The 22,489-nt window shown below is 52.3% G+C and overlaps 3 protein-coding genes across 5 annotated transcripts; all 3 read left to right on the top strand.

The window, feature by feature from the left end:
• Nucleotides 1-2,668, top strand: MIA (MIA SH3 domain containing). 3 transcript variants are annotated; one of them, XM_045846689.1, is made up of 5 exons: nucleotides 1-516; nucleotides 1,375-1,446; nucleotides 1,531-1,664; nucleotides 2,133-2,243; nucleotides 2,585-2,668. In XM_045846689.1, the coding sequence occupies exons 2-5, from the start codon at nucleotides 1,398-1,400 to the stop codon at nucleotides 2,606-2,608; spliced, it is 318 nt and encodes a 105-aa protein (XP_045702645.1). In that variant the 5' UTR covers nucleotides 1-516; nucleotides 1,375-1,397; the 3' UTR covers nucleotides 2,609-2,668. The 3 variants fall into 3 exon arrangements, with proteins under 3 accessions (XP_045702645.1, XP_045702644.1, XP_045702643.1); XM_045846688.1 differs by having other exon boundaries at nucleotides 1,337-1,446; XM_045846687.1 differs by lacking the exon at nucleotides 1-516 and having other exon boundaries at nucleotides 799-1,446.
• A 723-nt stretch (nucleotides 2,669-3,391) lies between these two features.
• On the top strand, nucleotides 3,392-12,772 carry RAB4B (RAB4B, member RAS oncogene family). Its single transcript, XM_045846686.1, has 8 exons — nucleotides 3,392-3,578; nucleotides 4,808-4,888; nucleotides 5,168-5,282; nucleotides 6,647-6,709; nucleotides 6,805-6,959; nucleotides 8,019-8,114; nucleotides 8,202-8,332; nucleotides 11,359-12,772. Exons 1-7 carry the CDS (start codon nucleotides 3,563-3,565, stop codon nucleotides 8,315-8,317), a joined length of 642 nt encoding a protein of 213 aa, XP_045702642.1. The 5' UTR covers nucleotides 3,392-3,562; the 3' UTR covers nucleotides 8,318-8,332; nucleotides 11,359-12,772.
• Nucleotides 12,773-13,212: 440 nt separating this feature from the next.
• On the top strand, nucleotides 13,213-22,363 carry EGLN2 (egl-9 family hypoxia inducible factor 2). The gene is made up of 6 exons (XM_045846878.1): nucleotides 13,213-13,322; nucleotides 14,371-15,447; nucleotides 20,625-20,744; nucleotides 21,110-21,246; nucleotides 21,438-21,505; nucleotides 21,738-22,363. Exons 2-6 carry the CDS (start codon nucleotides 14,611-14,613, stop codon nucleotides 21,791-21,793), a joined length of 1,218 nt encoding a protein of 405 aa, XP_045702834.1. The 5' UTR covers nucleotides 13,213-13,322; nucleotides 14,371-14,610; the 3' UTR covers nucleotides 21,794-22,363.
• The last annotated feature ends 126 nt before the right edge of the window (nucleotides 22,364-22,489 follow it).

The following is a 22,489-nucleotide window of genomic DNA, read 5'->3' as shown; positions in this document are numbered from 1 at the left end:
TCTATGTTAGTACTATGGTCTTGTTTGTACTGTCACTCCTCCCTGCATACACCTGCACTGCGAGGCACTTAGCAGGCACTCAGTAAATTCAACAGATACTTGCTGAGTACCTTTTATATGCTAAATATTGTTCTTGCATAGGATATGCAGTAGTGAATAGACAAGCTAGTTTTAAACACTGTGTTCTGATAGAATCAAAACTGATTCTGTGGAGTGATGAGAGGGTAAGGCTGGGCAACGGACTGGGTGATCCAGAAAGACCCTTCAGAGGAATTAACATTTGAGTAGAGCTGTTTAATATTCTCATGGTACTTGGTGCTGAGTGTGGGTATGCAGAGATGGCTTATATGCCCCTTTATGAGTTCTTCCCCTCCCAAAACCTGTGTGTGTTCATTCTCTCCCCCACTAAAAAAATTTGGACTTGCTGTCCTAGAGGCAAAGAATGCCTGGAAAAAGAGGTGGATGCTCAGGAGAAGGATCTCAGCATGTGGTGCTCTCTTTGAAGCAGTTTTAGAGGTGAGACTTGAATTCAAACCCTCCACTTTCTCATTCTGACCTTGGGCAACTGAACTCCGAGCTCAGTGTGGGCCTGGAACCAAATCTAGCTGCTCCACTTCTGGCTCTGTAACCTTGTACAACTTCCTTAAGGCTCTCCTTCCATTTCCACATAAAATGGGGTTATGATAGCCCCTCTTGAAGTGATGCAAAGTATTCCTTTGAGTTAGTAAAATAAAAATACATAATAAAAATGATGACTATAAATAATGATTAGCTTTTATTATCCCTACTTTACAGATGAGAAAGATGAGGCTCCAAGAGGAGAATATAGCTTAGCCTAGGTCACTCAGTCAGGAAGTGGCTGGTGAGGATAAATAGTCATGGCAGGGTATCACCTAGCCTGAGGTCCAACATAACATTCACTCAGTACTTGAGAGCTGGGGCTATTCCTGGCATTCAAAGGGCTGCCTGTTCTGTCCCTCAGCATAGGAAATACCAACCCAGGTAACCGAGAAGATGGAATTGAATATCATCAGCCTGCCTGTCTGGGCCTCACTAATTCTTGAGGGGGTAGTGGTCACTTGGAGTGGCCTGAGCAGCTTTGGTTCTATCTGGGCATTTCCTTGGGTGGGCAGCCCTCACCCTGTCCTTGAAATGGTTCAGGCTGGGTAGCAACCTCTATGTGGTGTGGGCAAAATATGGGACTGGTTTAGGGCGGGGACAAGACCGAGAACACAGGTTTCCTTGTATTGCTGGAGAGAGGGAGGGCAGAAGGAAATTGGAGACCCCATTTCTGTCTTAGTTACTCTTGCTCATAGTCCATGATGACTTGGTCCAGGGTGTTCCTCGGTATCATCTTGCTGTCTGCCTTACTAGGACCTAGTATTGGGGGCCGCCCCATGCCCAAGCTTGCTGACCGGAAGCTGTGTGCTGATGAGGAATGCAGCCGTAAGAGTTGGGGCCTGGGGGGGCTGGGGGCTTGGGCTGCCAGCCTGTGTGGAGATGCTGTCATTCCTGTCTATTCTTCTCCAGACCCCATCTCCATGGCTGTGGCCCTTCAGGACTACGTGGCCCCTGACTGCCGTTTCCTGACCATACACAGGGGCCAAGTTGTGTATGTCTTTTCCAAGCTGAAGGGCCGGGGTCGGCTCTTCTGGGGAGGCAGTGTGAGTCTTGGGAGAACAGAAGAGGAAAGGGTATGGGGTAGGGTGGGAGTACACCCTAATTTTCCACCTAAAGGGAAAATTAGGGTGAACTGAAGTAGAGTTTGGGGTGCTATTGTGATGTTTTCATTCTGTTTAGCAATAATTATAGGGCACCTCCTATGGTACCCAGTTCCGTTTTAGACACCAAAGATACACCATTGAATAATCCCTTTTATTCTAATGGAAGAAGAGAAGCCATCAAAGATATCAGCAAATGTGGTATCTTTGAAAATTAATGTAGCGTGACTGGGTGACTGACTACATCAGGCAGTCAGAGAGGCCTCAGAACAAGTAATGTTAAGCTGAGATGTAATTGACAAGGATGAGCCAGACTTGTGGAGATCAAGGAGAAGAGCTAGTTTAGAGGTCTGAGGCAGGCAGGAGCTTGCTATCTTCTGAGACCCTGGCTTTTAACTCTTTCCCCCCTAGGTTCAGGGAGATTACTATGGAGACCTGGCTGCTCGCCTGGGCTTTTTCCCCGGTAGCATTGTACGGGAGGACCAGATCCTGAAACCTGGCAAAATCGATGTGAAGACAGATGTGAGTGTGCCGAGGGGAGGGGGCGGGTGGCAGGGATGTGGAGGGAGGACCCCTGGGTTCGGTGAGGGGCAAAGAGGCTCCTACCCTTGGCTCCCTGGCAGTCTAGCTGTGTGCACTGGGACAAGTTCTCTGCCTCAGTTTTCTCATCTGCAAAATGGGATGTGGTTTCTAAGTTTTGCTGCAGTTGAGAGGTGTAAGATTAGAGGGTTCTGAGCTATTTTGCATAGCGTTAATGTGGCCAAACCTGGTCCTTGCAGCTGCAGTCTTTGCTAAAGCCAACTAGGTCCTTTGTGGTGTGACCGCTGGTTTTGTCCCCACTGTTTTTCCTTTCTCTTTTCCAGAAATGGGATTTCTACTGTCAGTGAGCTCCGCCTAACGCTGTCCCTGCTGTTTTTTTCCCCCAGCTTTATGCAAATACATCAGCCAAATGCAAACTGCAAGTCTCTGTGGTCTTTGTGGTAGGGATCTATAAAGGAAATGGGTCCCCGGGTTCCTGAATCTACCCAATCAACCCACAGATGGCAAAAACGTCAATGGTTGCTAGGCAGAATTTCACTGACTAAAAGCCTTCTGCTAACCTGGGTTCCAGAGGTGGGCTCCTAAATTTAGATATCGCACACAAGCGAATTGGGAAGATGCAATAATCTGAACAGCACAGTAGGGGATTGTGATGTTTAGAAGACCAAAGGAAGACAGTGGAACTATTGGGAATAAGCTAATCGGATCATGAGGAAGACAAATCACGGAGCAAAAATTTTCTTGGAAGATTATCTGCAAAGGGAGGTGGGAGGTTGTTAAACTGAGCGTATCATACCAATTTTCATCCGTCCTGCCTTTGAGGTCAGAAATCGCACTCGCTAGGCTCTTCATCAATTCTGCACATACCTCCTTTCTTTGCATCTGTATGTCCGCCCCCAGGTTCGCTACTACCCAATGCGGAGTGTCCATTCTGTCCCCGGACTCTTGACCAAATCCGTTTCTCTGCTCCGCTAAGCGTCTCTGCACCGCCCCTTCCCACTTGCTCCGCCAGTCACTCACATTAGTCCCGCCCCTTTCGGCTGGTTCCCTCACACCGCCAATCTGTGCCTTTTGTCCCACCCCCTGGCCGCCAAGTCCACCAATCCCTGCCTTTGCGGAGCGTGGCCGGGTATCCCGCAGGCCTAGCGGGTAGTGCCAGGGACGGGTGGAGGCGGAAGTGGCGGCCCGGGCCCCGGGAGTAGGAAGGAGCCGGGGCTGCAGCCGGAGTGGAGCGGCTGCTAACTGAGGAGCAGGCTTGGCTGCGGCGCCATATTGCGGCCCTAAGCGGCCGCGACCGAGTCATGGCCGAAACATATGGTGAGGGTGGTGGGCCGAAGCTGGGGTGCGGAGTCTGGTGTCTGGGCCCAGGAAGGATGCGGCCTGTGGAAATGGGGCGGGACTTTATGCTAGGGGGCGGGGTCTGGTATTATGGGGTAGGGCCTGGTGGATGCTGGGAGGGGCTTAGTGGATCTGATGCTAAACTTAATCGATTTTGGCGGAGACTTAGGATCTGGTCGTGGGTTTAATAGTTTGGGGCGGGATTTGAAGGAGTCAGTCATGATGGACCAGGATAGGCAGTGAGGAAGAGGGTGGGCCTTAATATGTCGGGGCGGAGCCTGCGTGGACGGGGCGGAGCTGACTGAATGGCAGGACTGGAATTTTATGGGCTGAGAGATGCCTGAAGGGATGATCTGGGCTCTGGGAGTGCTATGGTTGAGAGGTCTGAAATAGGGTTGGGGGTCAGTTGTCCTTGAATTAGAGGGTGGGACTTAAGCTTGAGAATTGGAAAGGGACCTTGGATAGAGGGAGGGGAAGGAGGGATTTAGAATTGGAAAATCACGATGGATGGATAGGAGGTGGGAGGACAGGGTGCGGTAGAAAGAGCACTGGTTTAGCAGTCAGAGGGAGCTACGTTCATTCAGAAAATAGAGAAAAGCATAGGGAACAAATGCAAAGACCCTGAGGTGGGAACTAGCTTGTCATCTTCAGGGAATAGACTGAAAGCCAGAGGCTAGAGTGGAGTAAATAAGTCAGAGAGTGGTAGGAGGTGAAGCTGTGAGGAGCAAGGGCAAGATTGTAGTCCTTTAAAAAAATTATTGTTCAATTACAGTTGTCTGCATTTACCCTCCTTGTAGTCCTCGATAAAAGAGGCCTTAGCAATGTAATGGCTAAGATCTTGGACTCTAATCAGTTGGCCTGGGTTTGAATTCCAGCTCTGCCTAGCTGTGGGGCCTTGGGCAAGTCAGTTAACTTTTCTGGCCTCAGTTTCCTCATCTGGAAAATGAGGATAATAATCGGTGCATCTCCCTCATAGAGTTTTCCTGAGGATTAAGTGACCTATTGATATAGGTAAAGAACTTTAGAACTATGGCTGGTAAATTGTAAGCATTATATAAGAATTATCTGTTGCTGTTTGTTATGTACTGCTTTGTTTCTGCTGGCGTCTGTTTCTCTCCCTGTAATTCTGATGGCCTCTTGGTTTCTGTATTTTCTCTTGTATCTTTCTCTTTGCCTGGGTTTTCCTGATTTTGGCTCCATTTGCTCAGACTTCCTCTTCAAATTCCTGGTGATTGGCAGTGCAGGAACTGGCAAATCATGTCTTCTTCATCAGTTCATTGAGAATAAATGTGAGTGTCTGGGAGTGATCCTGGGAGCACTGAACAGTGGGCATGGGCATGGTGTGGGCAAGTGGGCAGTGGTTGGGGTGGGCAGGGGCAGGGCTGGCTGCAGGTACAACTTCAGTGCTGGCTGTCTGGTCCTTGCCATGGTATATGCTCTATGTCAGATCCTCCTTAAGCCTCAGTCACCCCAGCAATGAGAATGGGGTTGTATATGGTGAGGAGGCCTTGGAGGACAGGGAATCCTCTGAGCCTCTATACTGCCTCTTTTTGCCCTCCCACTCCCAGTCAAACAGGACTCCAACCACACAATCGGTGTGGAATTCGGATCTCGGGTAGTCAATGTGGGAGGGAAGACTGTGAAACTACAGATTTGGGACACGGCTGGCCAGGAGCGGTTTCGGTAAGTGGGTTGGGCTTTCAAGGAGAGAGAGGATTGGGGGAGGGAGGAAAGAGGAGAGAAAATGGGAGAGAGAGGTGTGCAGAGACACTTGGGGACTGAACAGTGGGAGCAAGGAGACACAGAGAGCAGGCAAGGCAGAGGGAGAGAGACAGAAACTGAGTAGCAGGCACTTATATCCAAAGAAAGAAGGAGTCCTGGAGAGAGTATGACAGAGATAGAAAGAGGAAAAGAGACGGAGAAAGAAGCATAATGAAGAGTGAGAGAGCCAGAAAGAGACTAACAGGCCACAGAGAGTCTATGGTAGTTAGAGCCACATGGCTGGAGGGATGGAGGGAGACTTGTGCCCAGGGAGAGAGACCATGTATGAAGAGAAAGACACACTTGGGGTGGGCATGAGAATGTAGAGATGGAAAGAGAGTGACTAAGAGCATGGAACACATGAAAAAGAAGGAGAGACAAAGACTGAGAGAAGAAGATAAAGCAAAAGGAGGCAAGGAAACAGAGGACAGAGACAGAGACGGAGAAGTGAACAGATGTAGCAGAGAGATGGAGAAATCTTTCTGTGTTGGTGGGCAGGGGAGAGAAAAGAGTAGGGCTCAGTGCACAGAATGTCTCAGGAAATGTCTGGGGAAAAGGTGATAGACACATAGAAACCCTGAGTCTGAGCAACAGATAGAGAAGAATAAGGGAATATAACCATGAAGAAGAGCTGCTAAGTTAATAGTCATGTGTTAGTTCACTATGTGAGGTGCATAGAGGCCAAAGACAGGGAGAGGGCAAAGGAAGGACAGGTGTTTGACATGAACTGGGTTTGCAGTAAGTGCTCACTAAATGCTTATGGAATGATTGCATGAGTTCCAGAGGGACCCGGGATGGTGACACAGGGAGATGCAAACAGTTGGCCACACTGGGAAAGGACCACACAGCAGGAGAGGGACAAGCAGATGTAGTTGCATAGCATCTGGCCAGGACTGGGCAAAGAGGAGATGACCAAAAATGTTGAATGAATGAATGAATGAATGGTTGGGAAAACGAGAGTGAGCATGAGAGAGCCAGAGTCAGACAGAGAAATAGAGATTTAAAGACACATACACACCAGTAAAGAAGTACAGAAAGCAGGTACACAGAGAGAGTCAAAGATAGGGAGAGACTCAGAGGCAAACAGAGAACTAGGTGAGATGGAGATTGAGGGAGACAGACTGTGAGATAGAGAGGCACTGTAGTGAGATCAGACCATGCCAGGTTTGGAGGGATGGGCCAGCAGTGAAAGGGGGCCTTGGAACCACCAGTCTCTCTCCGCAGAGGGGGGCAGTCTTGGGACAGACCCCAGCCTCCGGGGTGACTGGGTCCTCCTGGCCCCACAGGTCAGTGACACGGAGTTACTACCGAGGGGCAGCTGGAGCCCTGCTGGTGTATGACATTACCAGGTGGGTGTATGAAAGGGGTGGGGTGGGGTGGGGTGGGGTGGGGCCAGGGCAGCCCCACTCCTGTGCCCATCTCCCTCTTTTTCCCTTCTCCACAGCCGGGAGACTTACAACTCACTGGCTGCCTGGCTGACTGATGCCCGCACACTGGCCAGCCCCAACATTGTGGTCATCCTTTGTGGCAACAAGAAGGACCTGGACCCTGAGCGTGAGGTCACTTTCCTGGAAGCCTCCCGCTTTGCCCAGGAGAATGGTGAGAGCCATATGGTGGGCTTGCAGGGACGGAGGGCAATCCACTGGGTCCATGGACCTCCTGGCTCTCTATGGCTGTGCCCAGCAGGGGAATGTGGACATTTAGAGGTGTGCATTCAAATGCGTACCATGTGACTGCTCTGGTCCTCAGTTTCCCCATCTAGAAAGTGGGGCTCACAGTGTTTCTGTCTCTCATCCTGCGTGATGGGTGAGGGACATGGTTCATGGAAAGCCTTCAGCACCATTTGGATGGAGCAGGTACTTGATAGTGATGGCTGCTAAGGTTTCAACCACTGTGGTGAGGTGCAAGGTATTGGTGTTAAGGTAGAGACTGCAAATTCTAATGGCCCTAAGGGACAGGCATGTTTTGTGAATAAGGGAGATAGGATGGGGTTGACCTCAGGTTAGCAGGCACTGGCATTAGGGGAGTGGACAAGACTCACACTCATGTTAAAAGGTATGCAAGTACAAACCCATTTGAAAATGTCTTGTTGGCCAGATGTCTGCCCATGTAGGCTTTGTCCACGTTCTTCGTTTGCAACCTCCAGGTTTAGAGGAGGTTTTGCCCTCAGAAAGATGTAGGTTTTGATCCTGGCTTTTAACTTACTCTGAGGCCTTGTCACATGACTGATAGGTGGACTTTGGTGGACCTATGCCTTGCTAGTTGGTGCTGAGGGCACAGCGATGAAGATAGGCTTGGGCCCAGATCTCAGTCTAGTGGGGAATAGGTGGGCAGGCCCATTTCCAGACAGTGACAGCCCAGAGGGGTCAGGACACAGTGGAGGGGAGACACAGGGGCCCATGGGAGCCCTGAGGAGGCACCTGACCTATTCTGAGAGGTCAAGGAGGACTTTCTGGAGGAGAAGATGTATAAGTGGAGCTATGAAGGAAGAGTTAGGTGGGGAGAAGGGCATTCATGGCAGAGGAATGGTGCGTACAAAGGCAGGGAATAAAGGCAAAGGTGGCACATTTGAGGAACAGAGTGAGAGGCAGCAGGTTATGGTTGGAGAGGAGAATGGAGACATTCTGAGGCCCTGACCTTCTGAGTATCTGCCCCCAGAGCTAATGTTCCTGGAAACTAGCGCTCTCACAGGGGAGAACGTGGAAGAGGCTTTCCTGAAGTGTGCCCGCACTATCCTGAACAAGATTGACTCAGGTGAGGCCTGACTGACCAGAGTGGGAATGGAAGGCAGGAGCTAGAGGTTTCCAAGAGGCCAGTCCTGACCTCTCCCCTCTCACCTAGGTGAGCTCGACCCTGAGAGGATGGGCTCAGGCATTCAGTACGGTGATGCTTCCCTTCGCCAGCTGCGGCAGCCGCGGAGTGCTCAGGCTGTGGCCCCTCAGCCCTGTGGCTGCTGATACCTGTGGAGCCAGGTGGGATACTGGGGACTCAGGGACTGCAGGGGTGGTCTCCTGGCAAGGGGGAATGTGGAGCAGAGACAGAGACAGAAAAGGAAAGATGACAAGAGAAACAGGGAGACAGAAAATTGCAAAAATACTTGAGTTAAAGCCACAGGGAAGTCCTTTCCATTCCGTAGCTAGCTCTCTGTCCTGGATCTCTGATCCTCCCATTCATAATGTATCAAATATTTATTGAGCATCTACTGTGTGCCAGGCTCTGTTCAAGTCACTAGTGAAACAGACAAAAGTACCTGCCTTCATGGAGGAGACAGACAAATACATAAGAAATTACATAGTTGTTAGGGAGACAAAAGCTTTGGAGGGCAAGGAGGGGTGGGAGGTGGAGGAATGGAATTTTGAACAGGATGATGAGGCAAGGCCTCACTGATAAGGTGACATTTGAACAAAGACTCAAAAGAGGTAAGGGAGGGGGTCATATGAGGGCCTGGGGAAGAGTGTTCTAGGCAGAATGAACAGCCAATGCAAAGGCCCTGAGGCAGGGTCATGCCTCGAATGGGTGAGGAAGACTAAGGAGGCTAACATGAGTGGAGTAGAGTGTGTGTGTCGAGTGGGTGGTACAGCAGGAGATGAGGTCAGAAGTGGAGGCAGGCTGATTAGTTATGGCCTTTTGGACCACAGGGAGGACTCTGGCTTAAACACTGGGTGGGATGGGAGCCACAGGATCTGATTCAGGTGTTCATAGGGTCCCTCTGACTGCATGTAGCGGGGTACTGTGGGGGTCAGAGGTGGTTGCTAGGAGACCAGAGAGGAGGCTACTGCAAAGTCAAGGTGAGAGACAATGGTGGACAGGACTATGGTGGGGGCAGAGGAAGTGTTGAGATGTTGATAAGTTCTGTATCCTCCCTATTCTCTTTGGCCTGTCTTGTCCCTTCTTGATGTAGCCACTAGGCCTTTCTAAAGCACATTCCATCCTGTCCCTCCCCTACTTAAAACTGTTCATGGCTCCCAGGGTCCATGGGACACAGCTGAGCCTCCTCAGCCTGATATTTGACTCTGTAGGGCTGGCCCCTTCCTCCCTCACCTGCCTCGACTTGTATCTCTCCCCACCTCTCAGGCCACTGCAGCCACAGTGAAGCTCTTTCTGTTTCTCTGGGTCTTTGCTCATTCCGTTCCCTCTGCCAGGAACACCATTCCTTCCCTCTCTTTCCTGCTAACCTCCTCCCCTCTCTTCAGAGCCCTTTGTTTGTTTCAAACTTTTTGACAGGCTTGCAAGATCCTACAGGATTTGGTCCCGTCCTTACCTCTCTGGGGTGTGAATATCTTCCCAGTTCTCCCCTCTGTGCTTCATGTCCACTTCCCTTCACAGCCACTGGCAGCTCCAGAGTGGCTGTGGGGAAAAGGGGTTATACTGGAATATGCTTTGAAGGCAGGGCCAACATGATTTCCTGATGAATGAACATGGAATTTGAGAGAGAGGAGTCCAGGGTGAGTTCTTTGGGCAGTGCTCTTTTTCACTTCCATGCTTTTCCATCTGCTATGCTTCCACTGGGTGCACCTGGCCTCCTGCCTCCTTTCTTACACCAACTCCTACTCATCATCTGGCCTCTGCTAATATGACTCCTGCAAGAACTTTTATCCCAAATGGGGTCACTCCCTCTTGCGAGACCCACCTCTTTGTGTTCTCACAACTTATTATTTGTACAGTGTTTGTCTTACCCCTCTGAGAAGGAAAGGAGGTGACAGATCACAGAGTCCAGAGTCAGACTGTCTGCATTTAAACTCCAACCCTGTCACTTGTAGCTAGGTGACTCTGGGCAAATCATTTAACCTTGCTGGGCCTTGGTTTCCTCAGTAACAGTACCTGCCTTCTGTGGCTGTTGAGAGAAGAGAAATAGTTAATTCATGTAAAGTGCTTAGAACAGGGACTGACACTGGTAAAGACTCATAAACAAGGGCTGTTTATTATTTTTATTCTTTTTGTCTATTTAAAGACTCTGGCTGTGCAGAAATGGATGAGTGTATTCTCTTCAACTCCAGGGCTTAGCACAGGGTCTGTTTCAGGGTTTGCCCTCAGGGAATCAAATATAAGATGATGCTTTTTCAAACTTTGTTGACTGCCACCTGCAGGAGGAAATATGCGTTAATCTCATAGTCACACACATATAAAACCAATACACATGTTTTCCTAGCACTAATATTCTTTTAAAAAATTGGGGCAATATTCACATAACATAAATATGGACATTTTAAAGTGTATCTAAAGTGTATCATTCATTGGCATTTAGTATTTTCACAAGATTGTACAACCATCACCTCTGTATAGTTCCAGAACATTTCATTGCCTCAAAAGGAAACCTCACACCTGTTAAGCAGTCACTCCTATTTCCCCCAGCCTTTGGCACCTGCTCATCTGCTTTCTATTTCTGTGGACTAGTATTATTACATATGATGCACTCTGATTATTTTCTTTGTATTCCATTTTATTCTTTTTCAATAAAACATTGGTCAAGGCCCATCAAACTGATTTCCTACCCCACTAATTCAGTGCTGCACATTGGAATCACCTGGAAAGCTTTAAAAGCTGCTGAAGCCTGGGCCTCACCCCAGAGATTCTGAAGTGATTTCAGGATTTCTGGAAGCTCCCAGGTAATGCTATCTGCAGCAAAGAAGAACCACTAACAATGTGTCTCCTGAGTTTGAAAAACCCTGGGATGAAACTTGGACCCAGTGTGATCCAGGACTGTAGAAGGACACAGAGATACAAATGTGGAGATATGATATTTAGACACAAGGAGACAGACTCAAGGACACAGCTCTCTGAGGGAAACAATCAGGGAGAAACCCTCAAGAGAGAGTGCCACGAATTCCATGCAGATAAGAAATAGAAAGATAGACAGATAATGTAAAAACTCGGGGAAAAAGAAAGGTATGGAGAGACAGGCACAGATAGGAGGGCAGAAGGCTACCCAGAACTGAGACAGATACACAGGCTGGACAGAGCCAGGATATATCCAGTTCACGTTACACTTCTCTTTCAGCTCACCTGTTCTCCAGGACCAGCCCTGTCCTTCCAGCTGGGGTCCAGACCCAGGCCCTTGGAGGCTGAGCCCCTCACCTGCCCTAGCCCCACAGAAGCTGCCCGGACACCTCTCCTCTTTCCCTTGCCTGGTGGGGCCTGGCTGAGGGGCAAGACTGAGCCACAGGGGAAGGGGGAATCCGTACCTGCTGCTGCTTCCTCTGTCTTGGCTACCCCCTGTCCTCCCTGAACTCCTAACCATTCTCAAAGAGTTCCCAAAGCCTGAGACCAAGGCCATTTGGCCCCAGCTCCCCTGGCCCTGCCATTGTGAGTACAAGTTATTTATTACCTGGAGGCCTGTCCCCCCCACCCCACCCCCATAAAGCATTGTTTATACCTGTGTCTTGGCCTCCATCATGTTGGGGTGGCCAGAAGGGAGGGGAGGCAGAAGAGGTTCCTGATAGAAGAATATCAAGGGTCCTGATGTTCTGAGCCATGTTTCTGGGTAGGACATGGTGTGGAGGTACACGCTGACTCTGTGACTCAGGTGCCTGTTGTAGAGGGAGTCTGTCATTGTGTACACATTTTGTGATTGTGTGCGCTGCAGACCTGCATGTGTATCATGGATGTCCCTGTGTTTGTGCCATGATTAATGGTATCTGTAGGCATGTGTGTTGTTTGTGTGTATAACACTGTTGTTTGTGATGACTGTGTTTTCAGTGATTGTATTCATGAGGCTGGTGTTGCTTGGGACACCAAACAACATGAATAAGAATTCAGGCCTGTGTGTAATACTTATGCAGGTCTAATGTCTGAACATCCCAGGCAGTGTCTGACTTGTGTGTGTGAGTATGCATGTGTGCACCTGAGGTCTCGGTGTTTTGATGTAAATTTGGCTCCTTTGATACACCTGTGGGTGACCATGAACCCTTTCTGTGTGTGTGTCCCTCAGCACTGTGTGGGCCTTTGTGCAACCTGGACTCTCGTGCATACTGGAGTCTGGCATGTTATCTTTGTGTAGGTGAACCGCACACACCAAATGCTCTGCTGAGGACATGTGAGGTCCCCTCCAGACACTCCCAACTGCTCTGTCACCCCCAAGTCAGCTTTAACCCACACCCAAGAGGCCTGAGTCTCTGCTCAGCCTAGGTTGAAGTGGAGGAGGCGGGGCATTTAAATGACCTCATCAGCACAGTCCTTCCACTTCTAGTAGGAAGGACTAGAATTTGGTGCTTAAAAGACATGAGGCTATCCTGCAAATATCTTCTGTGCAATAGCTTTCCTAGGTTGCTTTATTTTGACTCCCACAATTGTCTCAAGGGGCAGGGAAGGAGTGGCTTATGATATATCTGTACATCCCTTTCAATGCACTCTCCCTCCTCTCAATGATGCTTCTCACGTTTTCCCTCCGTTATATAAATGCCTTGTGTAAATTATCATTGATGTGTTAATTTACATACATTTCTCAACTACCTGTGCTGACATTTCTCAATATCTCATTCCTATTTTTGATCTGCGAGAAGGCGGAGCTTTCCATGTAAATTACACCAATAATATGCAGGCCACACCCCAATCCGGCTACTCATTCCACAGCGTTCTCACTGTGAGGGGATGGGCTTGTCCATGTAAATAGCCTTATTTGCATACCCCTCCCATGTCGTCTGCATAACGTTTGCACAACTCCCTTTCCCTGATTCAGCCGTTTCTTTACTGTGTTCCCTCGCGAGGAAAAAGGGCAGAGCGTAGAATGCAAATGAGCCTTGTGTCTGCAGTCCCACCCCCCCTTTTTCAATTGGGACTGTTCTGAATGTCCTCGCCCCGCCCCGCTGGCGCCTGCGCACTGTGTCCTCCGCTCGGGCGCGGTCACGTACCCACCGGGAGAGGCGGGGGCGGAGCACCACGGATGGTGGGGGCGGGGTATGGCGCGCTGTGCGGCGCAGGGCGGCTGGCACAAACGGCGGCGCCGGGGTCGGAGGAAAAAGCTCGGTGAGGAGAGGTCGGGAAGGGAAGGGAGCAGGATTGAGAAGGTGTTCGAGTCAGGATGCCGGCGCGTTCCGGCCAGGGTGTGGGGGCGCGCGCTGGGCTGGCAGTTGCGGAGTTTGGAGACACTGGGGAGGGGGGAATGGGGGTGGGGCGTGGGGGAGGGATCACGCGAGGGCACTTCGAGTGTCGGCTTTAGCGAGGGTTGAGGTGGCAGCGGGGAGCGCAGGCCTGGCGGAGGGGGAGGGGAGGGACAGGGGTCTTAGCGGCCCCTAGGTCCTGCCTCCATCGCCCGCTGCGTCCTGACGGGGCCTTAGTGCCCATGCCGAAAGGAGTTGGGAGGGGGGTGCTTTTTTCCCTAGTCCTTTCCCCGAGTGCGTGAACCCATCTCCGCCTTTTCTGTCTCTGTGCACCCTCCTCCCGCGACTCCCTTCCGTCCGTCTGTCTGTCTCAGGACCTTCCTTCCGTCTGGGTGTGTGTCAGCCCCCAACAGGCTTCCTTTCGTTGGGGTAGAGTCGACCTCGCCACCCCGGGACCATCTCAGGCCCTCCCTCCCAGATTTTCTCCGATTTGTTTTTCTGTCTCTGTTCCCACCCCACCTCCACAACCCCTCCTGTTCTCTTTGTCTCTGAACTCCCCAGTTTCCTCTGTGCACCCCCACCTCCTCTCCTGCTTCTCTGGAACCCCCAGGAAAATCACCCCTATTCACCTCTGCTCCCCACTCCTTCGCCGTTTCTTTTTTACTTCAGGCCCCTCCCTCTTTTCTGTTTGTCTGTCTCAGTCTGAGGATGATCTCTTCTCCAGCCCCCACCGTAGTGTTCTGTCTTGGGTCATCTCAGCCTTACTCCTCCATCTGTTCCTCTCACTGACTCTTGTCTGTCAGTGATTTCCCCCAGAATTCCCAGGGTCTTCTCTCCCCAAGTTGGCTCAGGTTTTAGGGTCTTAGAAGCCAAGTTTGTCTGCTTTTCTACTGCCCTTCCACTCCTCACCCTTCCCACCAGCCAGCTTGCCTCTAGCTCCTCGCACATCCCCTTTTTTTTCTCTCTTCCTCCAGGCATCCTGACAGGTCCTTTCCCAAGCCCCTAGGGACAGCAGAGGACTTGGGGACCAGCGAGCAACCCCCGGGGCACAAGAAGAGCCTCTGCCACCTGCCCTGCCTCACCCTGCCCCACACCCGGCCCGGCCGCCCTGGCCCCCGGCTGCATCAAGTGGAGGAGGAGGAGGCAGTGCAGGAGGGTGGCACCATGGGCCTGGGCCGTGCCCTCCATGCTCGGGGGATGAAGACGCTGCTGCCATGGACAGCCCGTGCCAGCCACAGACCCTGAGTCAGGCTCTCCCTCAGTTGCCGAATTCTGTGTCAGAGCCCTTGGAGCTTGGCCGGTCCAGGATGGGGGTGGAGAGGTACCTGCCATGTCCCCTGCTACCCTCCTACCATCGTCCAGGAGCACCTGCTGAGGCCTCGGCAGGGAGTGGGATCCCCAGAGCCACAGCCACTTCCACCACAACCAGCCCCCTGCCAGAAGGCTTTGGTGGGCAGGATGGTGGCGAGCTGCGGCCACTGCAGAGCGAGGGTGCTGCGGCATTGGTCACCAAGGGGTGCCAGCGACTGGCAGCTCAGGGCGCTCGGCCTGAGGCCCCCAAGAGGAAATGGGCAGAGGATGGTGGGGATGCGCCTGCACCCAGCAAGCGTCCCTGGGCCAGGCAGGAGAACCAGGAAACAGAGGAAGAGGGGGAGGGCGGCATAGGCTGCAGCAGTGGCCGTGGTGAGACCAGTGTTGGACTGAGGGAGGAGGAGCTGCCTGCTGCACCCGAGCGCCTGGCCCTGGACTATATTGTGCCCTGCATGCGGTACTATGGCATCTGTGTCAAGGACAACTTTCTGGGGGCAGCACTGGGCAGCCGTGTGTTGGCTGAGGTAGAGGCCCTGAAGCGGGGCGGGCGCCTGCGTGATGGGCAGCTAGTGAGCCAGCGGGCTATCCCGCCACGCAGCATCCGTGGGGACCAGATTGCCTGGGTGGAAGGCCATGAGCCAGGCTGCCGAAGCATCGGGGCCCTCATGGCCCATGTGGACACTGTGATCCGGCACTGCGCTGGGCGGCTGGGCGGCTACGTCATCAACGGGCGCACCAAGGTAAGGCTGCCCAGCGCGCATTTGTTGGATGCCTTTTGGTCTTAGCACCAGTGGGTTTGGAGATGCTTCTGGGGTCACAGAAGGATTTAGGCAGCTCTGGTGGAGGGAATGATGGAATTTGCTTTGGGCTCTCACTCCCTGTGGAGACTCTGGGGCTCTGTGTGTTTTCTTTCTGTGGGCCATAGCTTGTGCACCTATATACCAGGGGTTTGGCCTGTAGCCACAGTGCTCCTTGATCTCCAGGGATCCTCTTGAAGAACCCGAGGAGAGGTGCTGACGTTCATAGCCCCATATCTGTGCGTGGGCCATGTTGGGGTTCACAGCCTCCTGATGTCTGTTTATGGGCCCCAGACCAAGAAGGGTCTATGTAGATAGGCACACGTTTCTGCCTCTGTGTGTCTGTGCGCACCTGTCTGTCCCTGCCTTCATCCGTCCCTGTTGCCCCATCCTTTCATCCCTTCCTATCTGCTGGCCTGTCTATCTAGTTTGTCCTGTCCCCTGTCTGTTTCTGGTCTGTCTGTTGTCTCCTAGGCAGGAGGGGGAGGGTGGCAGTAGTGAGGCCAGTGCCAGGCTGAGGGAGGAGGTGCTGCCTGCGGCTCCTGGTGCTGGTCTGCATTGTGCTCTGTGTGCCGTACTATGGCATCTGCATCAAGGGCAGCTTCCTGGGGGTGGCACTGGGTGGCTGTCTGCTGACTGGGGTGGAGGTCATGTCCGCATCTTTCGAATTCCTCCCCATCCTAGTCTCTGTTCTCCATCCTTCCTGTCTGACTATGGTCTGTTCCTTGAACCCCTTTGTGTCTCATCTTGGTCCCTTTTTCTTTCAAGTAGTAGTTACTAATCTTTTTTAAGGCCCTGGGCTTTTCTGAAAATCTACCATTTTATATTATTTTCTTAAGAAAAATACTGATTTGATTAGAGTTTATGGCAGTTTGTCAGAGTTTCCTGGGCCTCTAGCTGCTCTGCTTGTTTAAGAACCTGGTCCAGGAGCTCCACATAGGACAGTGGTCCATAGGGCCTTTCTAGCCTGCTGACACAATAGTGCTCTTCACTGAGGGGTGTGAGGGCCCTGGCCTGGAGTCCAAGGCTTGGTGTCATTTGGGAAAAGCTCTGTAGTGAGCGCCTGCTGCACACCACCACTGATGCGGGGCTGATGGCACTGGCTGTGTTCTGCCCTTCAGGCATGAGGTTGTGCTCCTGATATCCTTTCCCTGCTTTCTCAGATCGCATCTCGGGTTCTGCCTCTGTGCAGCGTCCCTTGCAGGCTGGAGCTGGCTTGTGGACCACGGCTCCCCTGGGGCCAGGACCAGTGTCCTCCCCACCCCAGCTGGAACTTGTCCTACTTCCCTCTCCCTCCTGTTACTTGATAGCTGGAGAGCCAGAGGGGGCCCATCCCTGGGCTGGCCTGCAAGGGCAGGAGAGATTAGTGGGAGTTTCCCTGGTCACAGGGTGCTCAGCAGCTTCACCCCAGGATCTCCTATCCTTGCAGGAGGTAGACCACAAAGGCTGAATGGCCCAGGGCAGGACACTTCTCTGAGCCTTTGCTCATCCACAGGGTAGGAAAACCAGGTTAAGTCCCCAGCTAGTCTGTAGCATTTTGGAGGGAAGAAGAGGGTTGAAGAGCAGATCTTGTCCTCCTTGGTGCCTTGGATGTGGTTGGGGATAGGGCCCTGGCTAGGATTTGAGGGGGGCACTTTTTTAGCCCTTGGTGACCTCTGTTGCCCTGGGAGGTAAGCCAGGCTGGACTGAGAAGGGAGGGGAGGAGCCACCCAATCACTGGAGTTCTTCTCGGACCTTCCCCTGCCCCAATGAGACAGCAACTCCAGGTTTCTCTGCCTTCAAAGGGCTGCATCTAGGCTCCCTCCCCAGGCTCTGCAGCAAGATAGTGTGGGGTGCTGGGGTGGGTGGCCATAGTGTTGTTGAGTACATTGATCACCTGTATGACTAGGGCCAGCAACAGCCTGCTCTATCTTGGTGGTTCTGAGTAGAGCTCTTCCTCTTCCCTGGTCCCTTTGCTCAGTTGGCCTATAGGTGGGAGAGGGTTGACCTTCACGCATTAGGGACCTCTGAGAGGGCCTGGCAGGCTTGATTTGCCCCTTTAAGAGTAGCTTGGGGATGGGGCCTGCTGTCATTGGCTCATTCTCCAGCTTCAGGGGTGTGTGTGTGTGTGGCTTTGGGCACACTGTCACCAATAGCCTTTAACTCTTCAGTTTGCTGGCTCTGGTCCCAGCTGTCCCTTCCCTGAGGTGGAAGGGTGAGGAACAAGTTTCCATGTTTCCATGTCACTTTGCTTGTTGTGCTTTTCCCTTGTGGGGGAGGAAGTAGATGCTTCTCTGGGGCCAGAGTACGCTTCCACCCTCCACTCCCTATGGTGTGTGTATGTGGGGGCAGGGCGTGGCCTTAAAGGGGCTGCTTCTGTGCCCAGCCTTTGTGTACAAGTCCTATTCCATACCAGTATCCAGAGGGTACCCCTGCTGCACGGTGCCCAGGGCAGAATGCGATGGAGGCCCAAAGGCCCAGAGGCCCAGAGGAGTGCTTTGAGTCAGCAGTTACCTCCTGGGCGACAGGGAGACAGGCCTGCCCTCGGGGCTTCCATGGGACTGCTTGTGGGGCCATTACTAGGTAAACAAGCACTTGTGTTGATTTCACACTGAGGGGTGGAGTGGAAAAGCAGCCCAGGTACCTTCAGCTAGAGTACTCAAGGTGCCCCTTGACCTGAGACGGGAATAACAAAAGACGGGGGAAGAATGTTCCAGTCCTGTGCAAAGGCCTTGGGAATGAGCTTGGTCTGGTCAGAGAACAGTCACGAGGCCCCAAAGGCTGGAGCAGAGTGAAGGGGCTAGGAGATGAAGTTGGTGACCTTGGAGGCTGTGATCAGGACTTTGTATTTTGTATGTTTCTGGGATGCATTGGGTGCTGGAAGGGATTTGAATAATGAAGAGGTGAAGAAAAGGCCTCCGACTGCTGTGTGTGGGGATGGGTTGTTGGGAAGCGGTCCCAGCGTTAGGCCCTCACACCACCCTCCTCATGCCGAACCAGCAAAGTCTCTGCTCTCACTCTAACTGGGAGGCCTTGCCCATCCCTAATCAGTGACTCACTGATTCCAGGCCACTTGGGCCACAGTGTGTTCTTTCTTCCTGGTGAGGTGCTTGCTCAGAGTGCTGACCCATGTGCAGGGTATGAACAGTGCAAAGAAGGGGCTCTTTCCGAGCCTGGTGGTGTGGGGGCTGCTCACTACCTGTGCCCTGGTGCCGCTGGGGAGAATAGTGCTCTCCACTCTCGGGCGGCCTCACCCCGGGGCAGCTCTCCTGGCCTCAGTCCTAGGGCAGGTGCAGTGGTGGATCAGGTGCGCATGTTTAGGGCAGAGTGGTTTACATCCATGCTGGGGTGAGCCCCGGGAATGACGTGTTGGGATTGAGTCCACCAGGCCTGCCTTGGGGTGCTTAGCAAGCTATTTGGGCATGAGACACTGATCTTTTTGATCAGTAATGTTTATCTCATGGTTATCTTGCCGGACTGTGCCCCACAGATGTAGATGAGTGTTAGTGGGGAGCAGTGGCCTGGCCTCCGTCTGGGTCCGGGTGTCAAGACAGATGGTCTCCAGCTGGATAGTAGTTTGAGGGCCCTCATGTCAGTGTTTCCTTATTTGTCTCATCCAGTGGCTTTGGGCAGAGGGTAGGACTGGGACTCTTTATTTCAACCTGTGATTTGGGTTTCTATCATGTGGCAGGCACCATGCTGGGTGCCTTTCCATTTATATCTTGTTTAGTTCCCACAACAACCTGCGAAGTAGCTGTCAGCTCCATGTCATGGGTGAGGAACCTGAGGCAGGAAGTTAAGTCATTTTCCCACCTTCCCTCATGTGGCTACTCTGAAATGAATCTGGGTGTTAGGTCTGTAGGGACACCTGGGCCCTTTTCCTCACACCACATCCACCTTTTTGTCAGGTTCTTGATGAGAAGACAGGCCCTGAGTGGCTAGGCCAGGCGTCGGTATGGGTGGGGCTGGCCAGGGCAGTGGCAGCCATCAGGGAGAGGAGGCGAGAACCTTGTGGCTAGACCTGTGCACACAGAAGCCAAGACCTTGAATGAGTCCTATTAGATCTGTGTTGTCAGGAGCAACACATCCAGAGTTAGGCTCTCAGAGGGGTTAACGCCACTGCTGTAAACAGAGCAGGTATTATTGGCCCCATTTTATAGACTAGATAGTTGAGGACTCTTCAGGTGATAGGGACTATTGAGGGCTACCCAGCAGGCTATCCTTGGAGTTGAGATTAGATCTCAGATTCTAGTTACACTGTAGGTTTTGGAACTTGTTCAGATGTTCTCTTTGTAGAGACTCTTTGTAGTCAGGGGCAGCAGTTCTCAACATTGCTGTGCATTAGAATTACCTTGGAAACCTTTAAAAATTGTAGGCTCCTTGAATTCCTGGCCATTGTAGCTCAGCATGTCCTTGGGTGAAGATTAAAAATATAAATAAATTCCAGACTCCAGCCCTGGCTGGTGGCTTAGTTGGTTGGAGCATCATCCTGTACTGCAAAAGGTTTGATCTCCAGTCAGGGCACATATCTACGTAGACGGTTCGATCCTCAGTCTGGCCACATACAGGAGGCAACCACCTGATGTTTCTCTCTCACATTGATGTTTCTTTCTCCCTTCCTCTCTTTCTAACATCAATAAACACATCCTCAGGTGATTTAAAAAAAATCCAGGTTCCATCTTAGACCAAGTACACTAGAACCTCTAAGGTGAGCCTGGGTGTCAGCATACCGGGTGGTTCCACTCTGCAGCCAAGGGCAAGAACCCCTGATGTAGGACTGTGAGGCCACACCACTGCACACCAGACAGCCTTTACACTGGCTTTATTCTGCTGAAATGTCTGAGGTGGGGTCGGTTATCTTTAAAAAATGAAACATGAAGTTCCTCCTTGGGCCCCTTCCCTGAGGGCCAGCATCTGGGGGGTGGGGTGAGGGAAGGGCTGTTAAGGCCCTGGAGCTGAGATTTCCAGTGGGCGGAGGCTTGGCTAAAAAAGGTGAACGTTTGGGAGCTCGAGCCTTTGAGCCTAGGACACCTGAGGAGTCAGAGATGAGGGGCAGGGAGGATAGGAAAGAGGAGGTAATGGCTGCTTCCCCAAATATCTCTGCCTAGCTCCAATAAACCACTTCCATCTGTCTCTGCCAGGCCATGGTGGCGTGTTACCCAGGCAACGGGCTGGGGTACGTGAGGCACGTTGACAATCCCCACGGTGATGGGCGCTGCATCACGTGTATCTATTACCTGAATCAGAACTGGGACATCAAGGTAGGGTGTGGGGTTGAGGGTGGAGGTGGGGTGTTGTGCATCCACTTCGTTTTCCACTTCCAGCTCAGCTTCTGGCCTTCTCTGGTTCTTCTCAGCCCACAGTCGGATGGGGCAGTCTGTCCCCTGGCTCTTCGCTGGGAATGGCACAGTCTGCCCATCCCCTGGTCTGATGAACCCTCCCCTCCATTTCCTGTCTTCTTTAGTAGCTTCCTGCCCATCTCCATGGGGATACAGACTCTGGGCTGTCATTTATTTTTAAGAGGCTGAGTGGTGGGAGAGTGATCTGTGTTGTTGCTATGCCTTTGGTGGGCTGCTGGGGGTCAGGCAGTGCCAGCCTCCTGCCTCATCCTCTGGTCTGCCCTCAGGTGCATGGTGGCCTGCTACAGATCTTCCCTGAGGGCCGGCCTGTGGTAGCCAACATCGAGCCACTCTTTGACCGGCTGCTCATTTTCTGGTCTGACCGGCGGAACCCCCATGAGGTGAAACCAGCCTATGCTACCAGGTATGACCCATACTTCTGGGATATTCCCAGGTGCTCCCCCCGAATGACTACGACGTGATCAGTACTGCGGGGGGTCTAGGTGGGAACAGAATCAGGCTTGGAGGGTGGACTCTAATGTTACTGTGGGTATGGTGGCTGGAACTGGAGAAAAGTGGTTTCTTACTGCCCTCTGGCACTGCTCTGGTTCCTAGGTACGCCATCACCGTCTGGTATTTTGATGCCAAGGAGCGAGCAGCAGCCAAAGACAAGTATCAGCTAGGTACCTGCTTCCCAAACAGTGTCCCCTCCCTCAAGTCCTTCTTATTCCATGACCTCACCAGGCCTTGAGTCACCTCGTCCACCTTGTCAGTCTTTTACTAAATTCTGCCCCCTTTTTCTCACCTCTGACCACCTTCCCTAGACAGCCACTCTCCCAGTACCCCAGCTTTTCTGTGGCCTCTTTGTCCCTTCCCAGATGGCTCACTGTCTCCTGTCCCTCTCCCCCCGACCAGCATCAGGACAGAAAGGTGTCCAAGTACCTGTATCTCAGCCAGCTACGCCCACCTAGTGGCCATCGCAGAGCTGCATGGACAGAAAGCTTGCCCTGACTTCGGGAGAGCCCTGGGCCGGTGCTGCCCAGCCAGCAGCCCACCAGTCTCAGTGTCTGCTCCTTCCCTGCCACCGCTGCTGCTTCCGACTTTGCCTCTGTCCTGCCTGGTGTGGAGGGTTTCCTCATTTGCTGAGGACTGAGGAGGAGGAGGAGAGACCTGTGCCGCCCTGTTATGAGGGCTGGGGCTGTGACTTGGGGGTTATCATTACTGGAGCCGGGGGTCTGTGTCATGCCTTGTCTGGCCATGCTCCTCTCAGGTGTGGAGAGCTGGAAGGGGGCATTGCCACCTCCCACCAGCATGCAGGATTTGGGGTTGAGGTGAGTCATGGCCTCTTGCTGGCAAAGGTTTGTGGGGGTTAGTATCCCCAAGCCCCCCACTCCTCCAGCCTGGAATGTGAAGTGACTCCCAACCCCTTTGGCCATGGCACCCTTATGACTAGGCTGCCGCTGCTTGGGCAGGATAATAGGTGCTGGGAGGAGCATGGGTGTGAAAGTCCTGTCAGCCAAGAAATAAATAAGTTTACCTCAGAGGTGCACACATCTGATTCTCCTTCCCCCTCTATTTGGCAAAGAGATTCCTCCATCTACAGTTTAGGGTCTTTATTAAACAAAGTACATAAGGAGGGCTGAGATTGGTGGGCAGAGGGTGGCTGA

The sequence above is a fragment of the Phyllostomus hastatus genome, unplaced genomic scaffold (assembly GCF_019186645.2).
Source record: "Phyllostomus hastatus isolate PE091 unplaced genomic scaffold, TTU_PhHast_1.1 phas_contig_5, whole genome shotgun sequence".
Classification (NCBI taxonomy): Eukaryota; Metazoa; Chordata; class Mammalia; order Chiroptera; family Phyllostomidae; genus Phyllostomus; species Phyllostomus hastatus.
This window is presented reverse-complemented; position numbering and strand designations above follow the sequence as displayed.

Coding starts and splice junctions, on each gene's coding strand:
- MIA (XM_045846687.1), top strand. CDS start 1,320: ATGATGACTTGGTCCAGGGTGTTCCTCGGTATCATCTTGCTGTCTGCC. Junction 1,447..1,530: donor TGCTGATGAGGAATGCAGCC/GTAAGAGTTGGG, acceptor ATTCTTCTCCAG/ACCCCATCTCCATGGCTGTG. Junction 1,665..2,132: donor GGCTCTTCTGGGGAGGCAGT/GTGAGTCTTGGG, acceptor TTTCCCCCCTAG/GTTCAGGGAGATTACTATGG.
- RAB4B (XM_045846686.1), top strand. Junction 6,960..8,018: donor CCGCTTTGCCCAGGAGAATG/GTGAGAGCCATA, acceptor ATCTGCCCCCAG/AGCTAATGTTCCTGGAAACT. Junction 8,115..8,201: donor CCTGAACAAGATTGACTCAG/GTGAGGCCTGAC, acceptor CCTCTCACCTAG/GTGAGCTCGACCCTGAGAGG.
- EGLN2 (XM_045846878.1), top strand. CDS start 14,611: ATGGACAGCCCGTGCCAGCCACAGACCCTGAGTCAGGCTCTCCCTCAG. Junction 15,448..20,624: donor TCATCAACGGGCGCACCAAG/GTAAGGCTGCCC, acceptor TGTCTCTGCCAG/GCCATGGTGGCGTGTTACCC. Junction 21,506..21,737: donor CAAAGACAAGTATCAGCTAG/GTACCTGCTTCC, acceptor CCCCCCGACCAG/CATCAGGACAGAAAGGTGTC.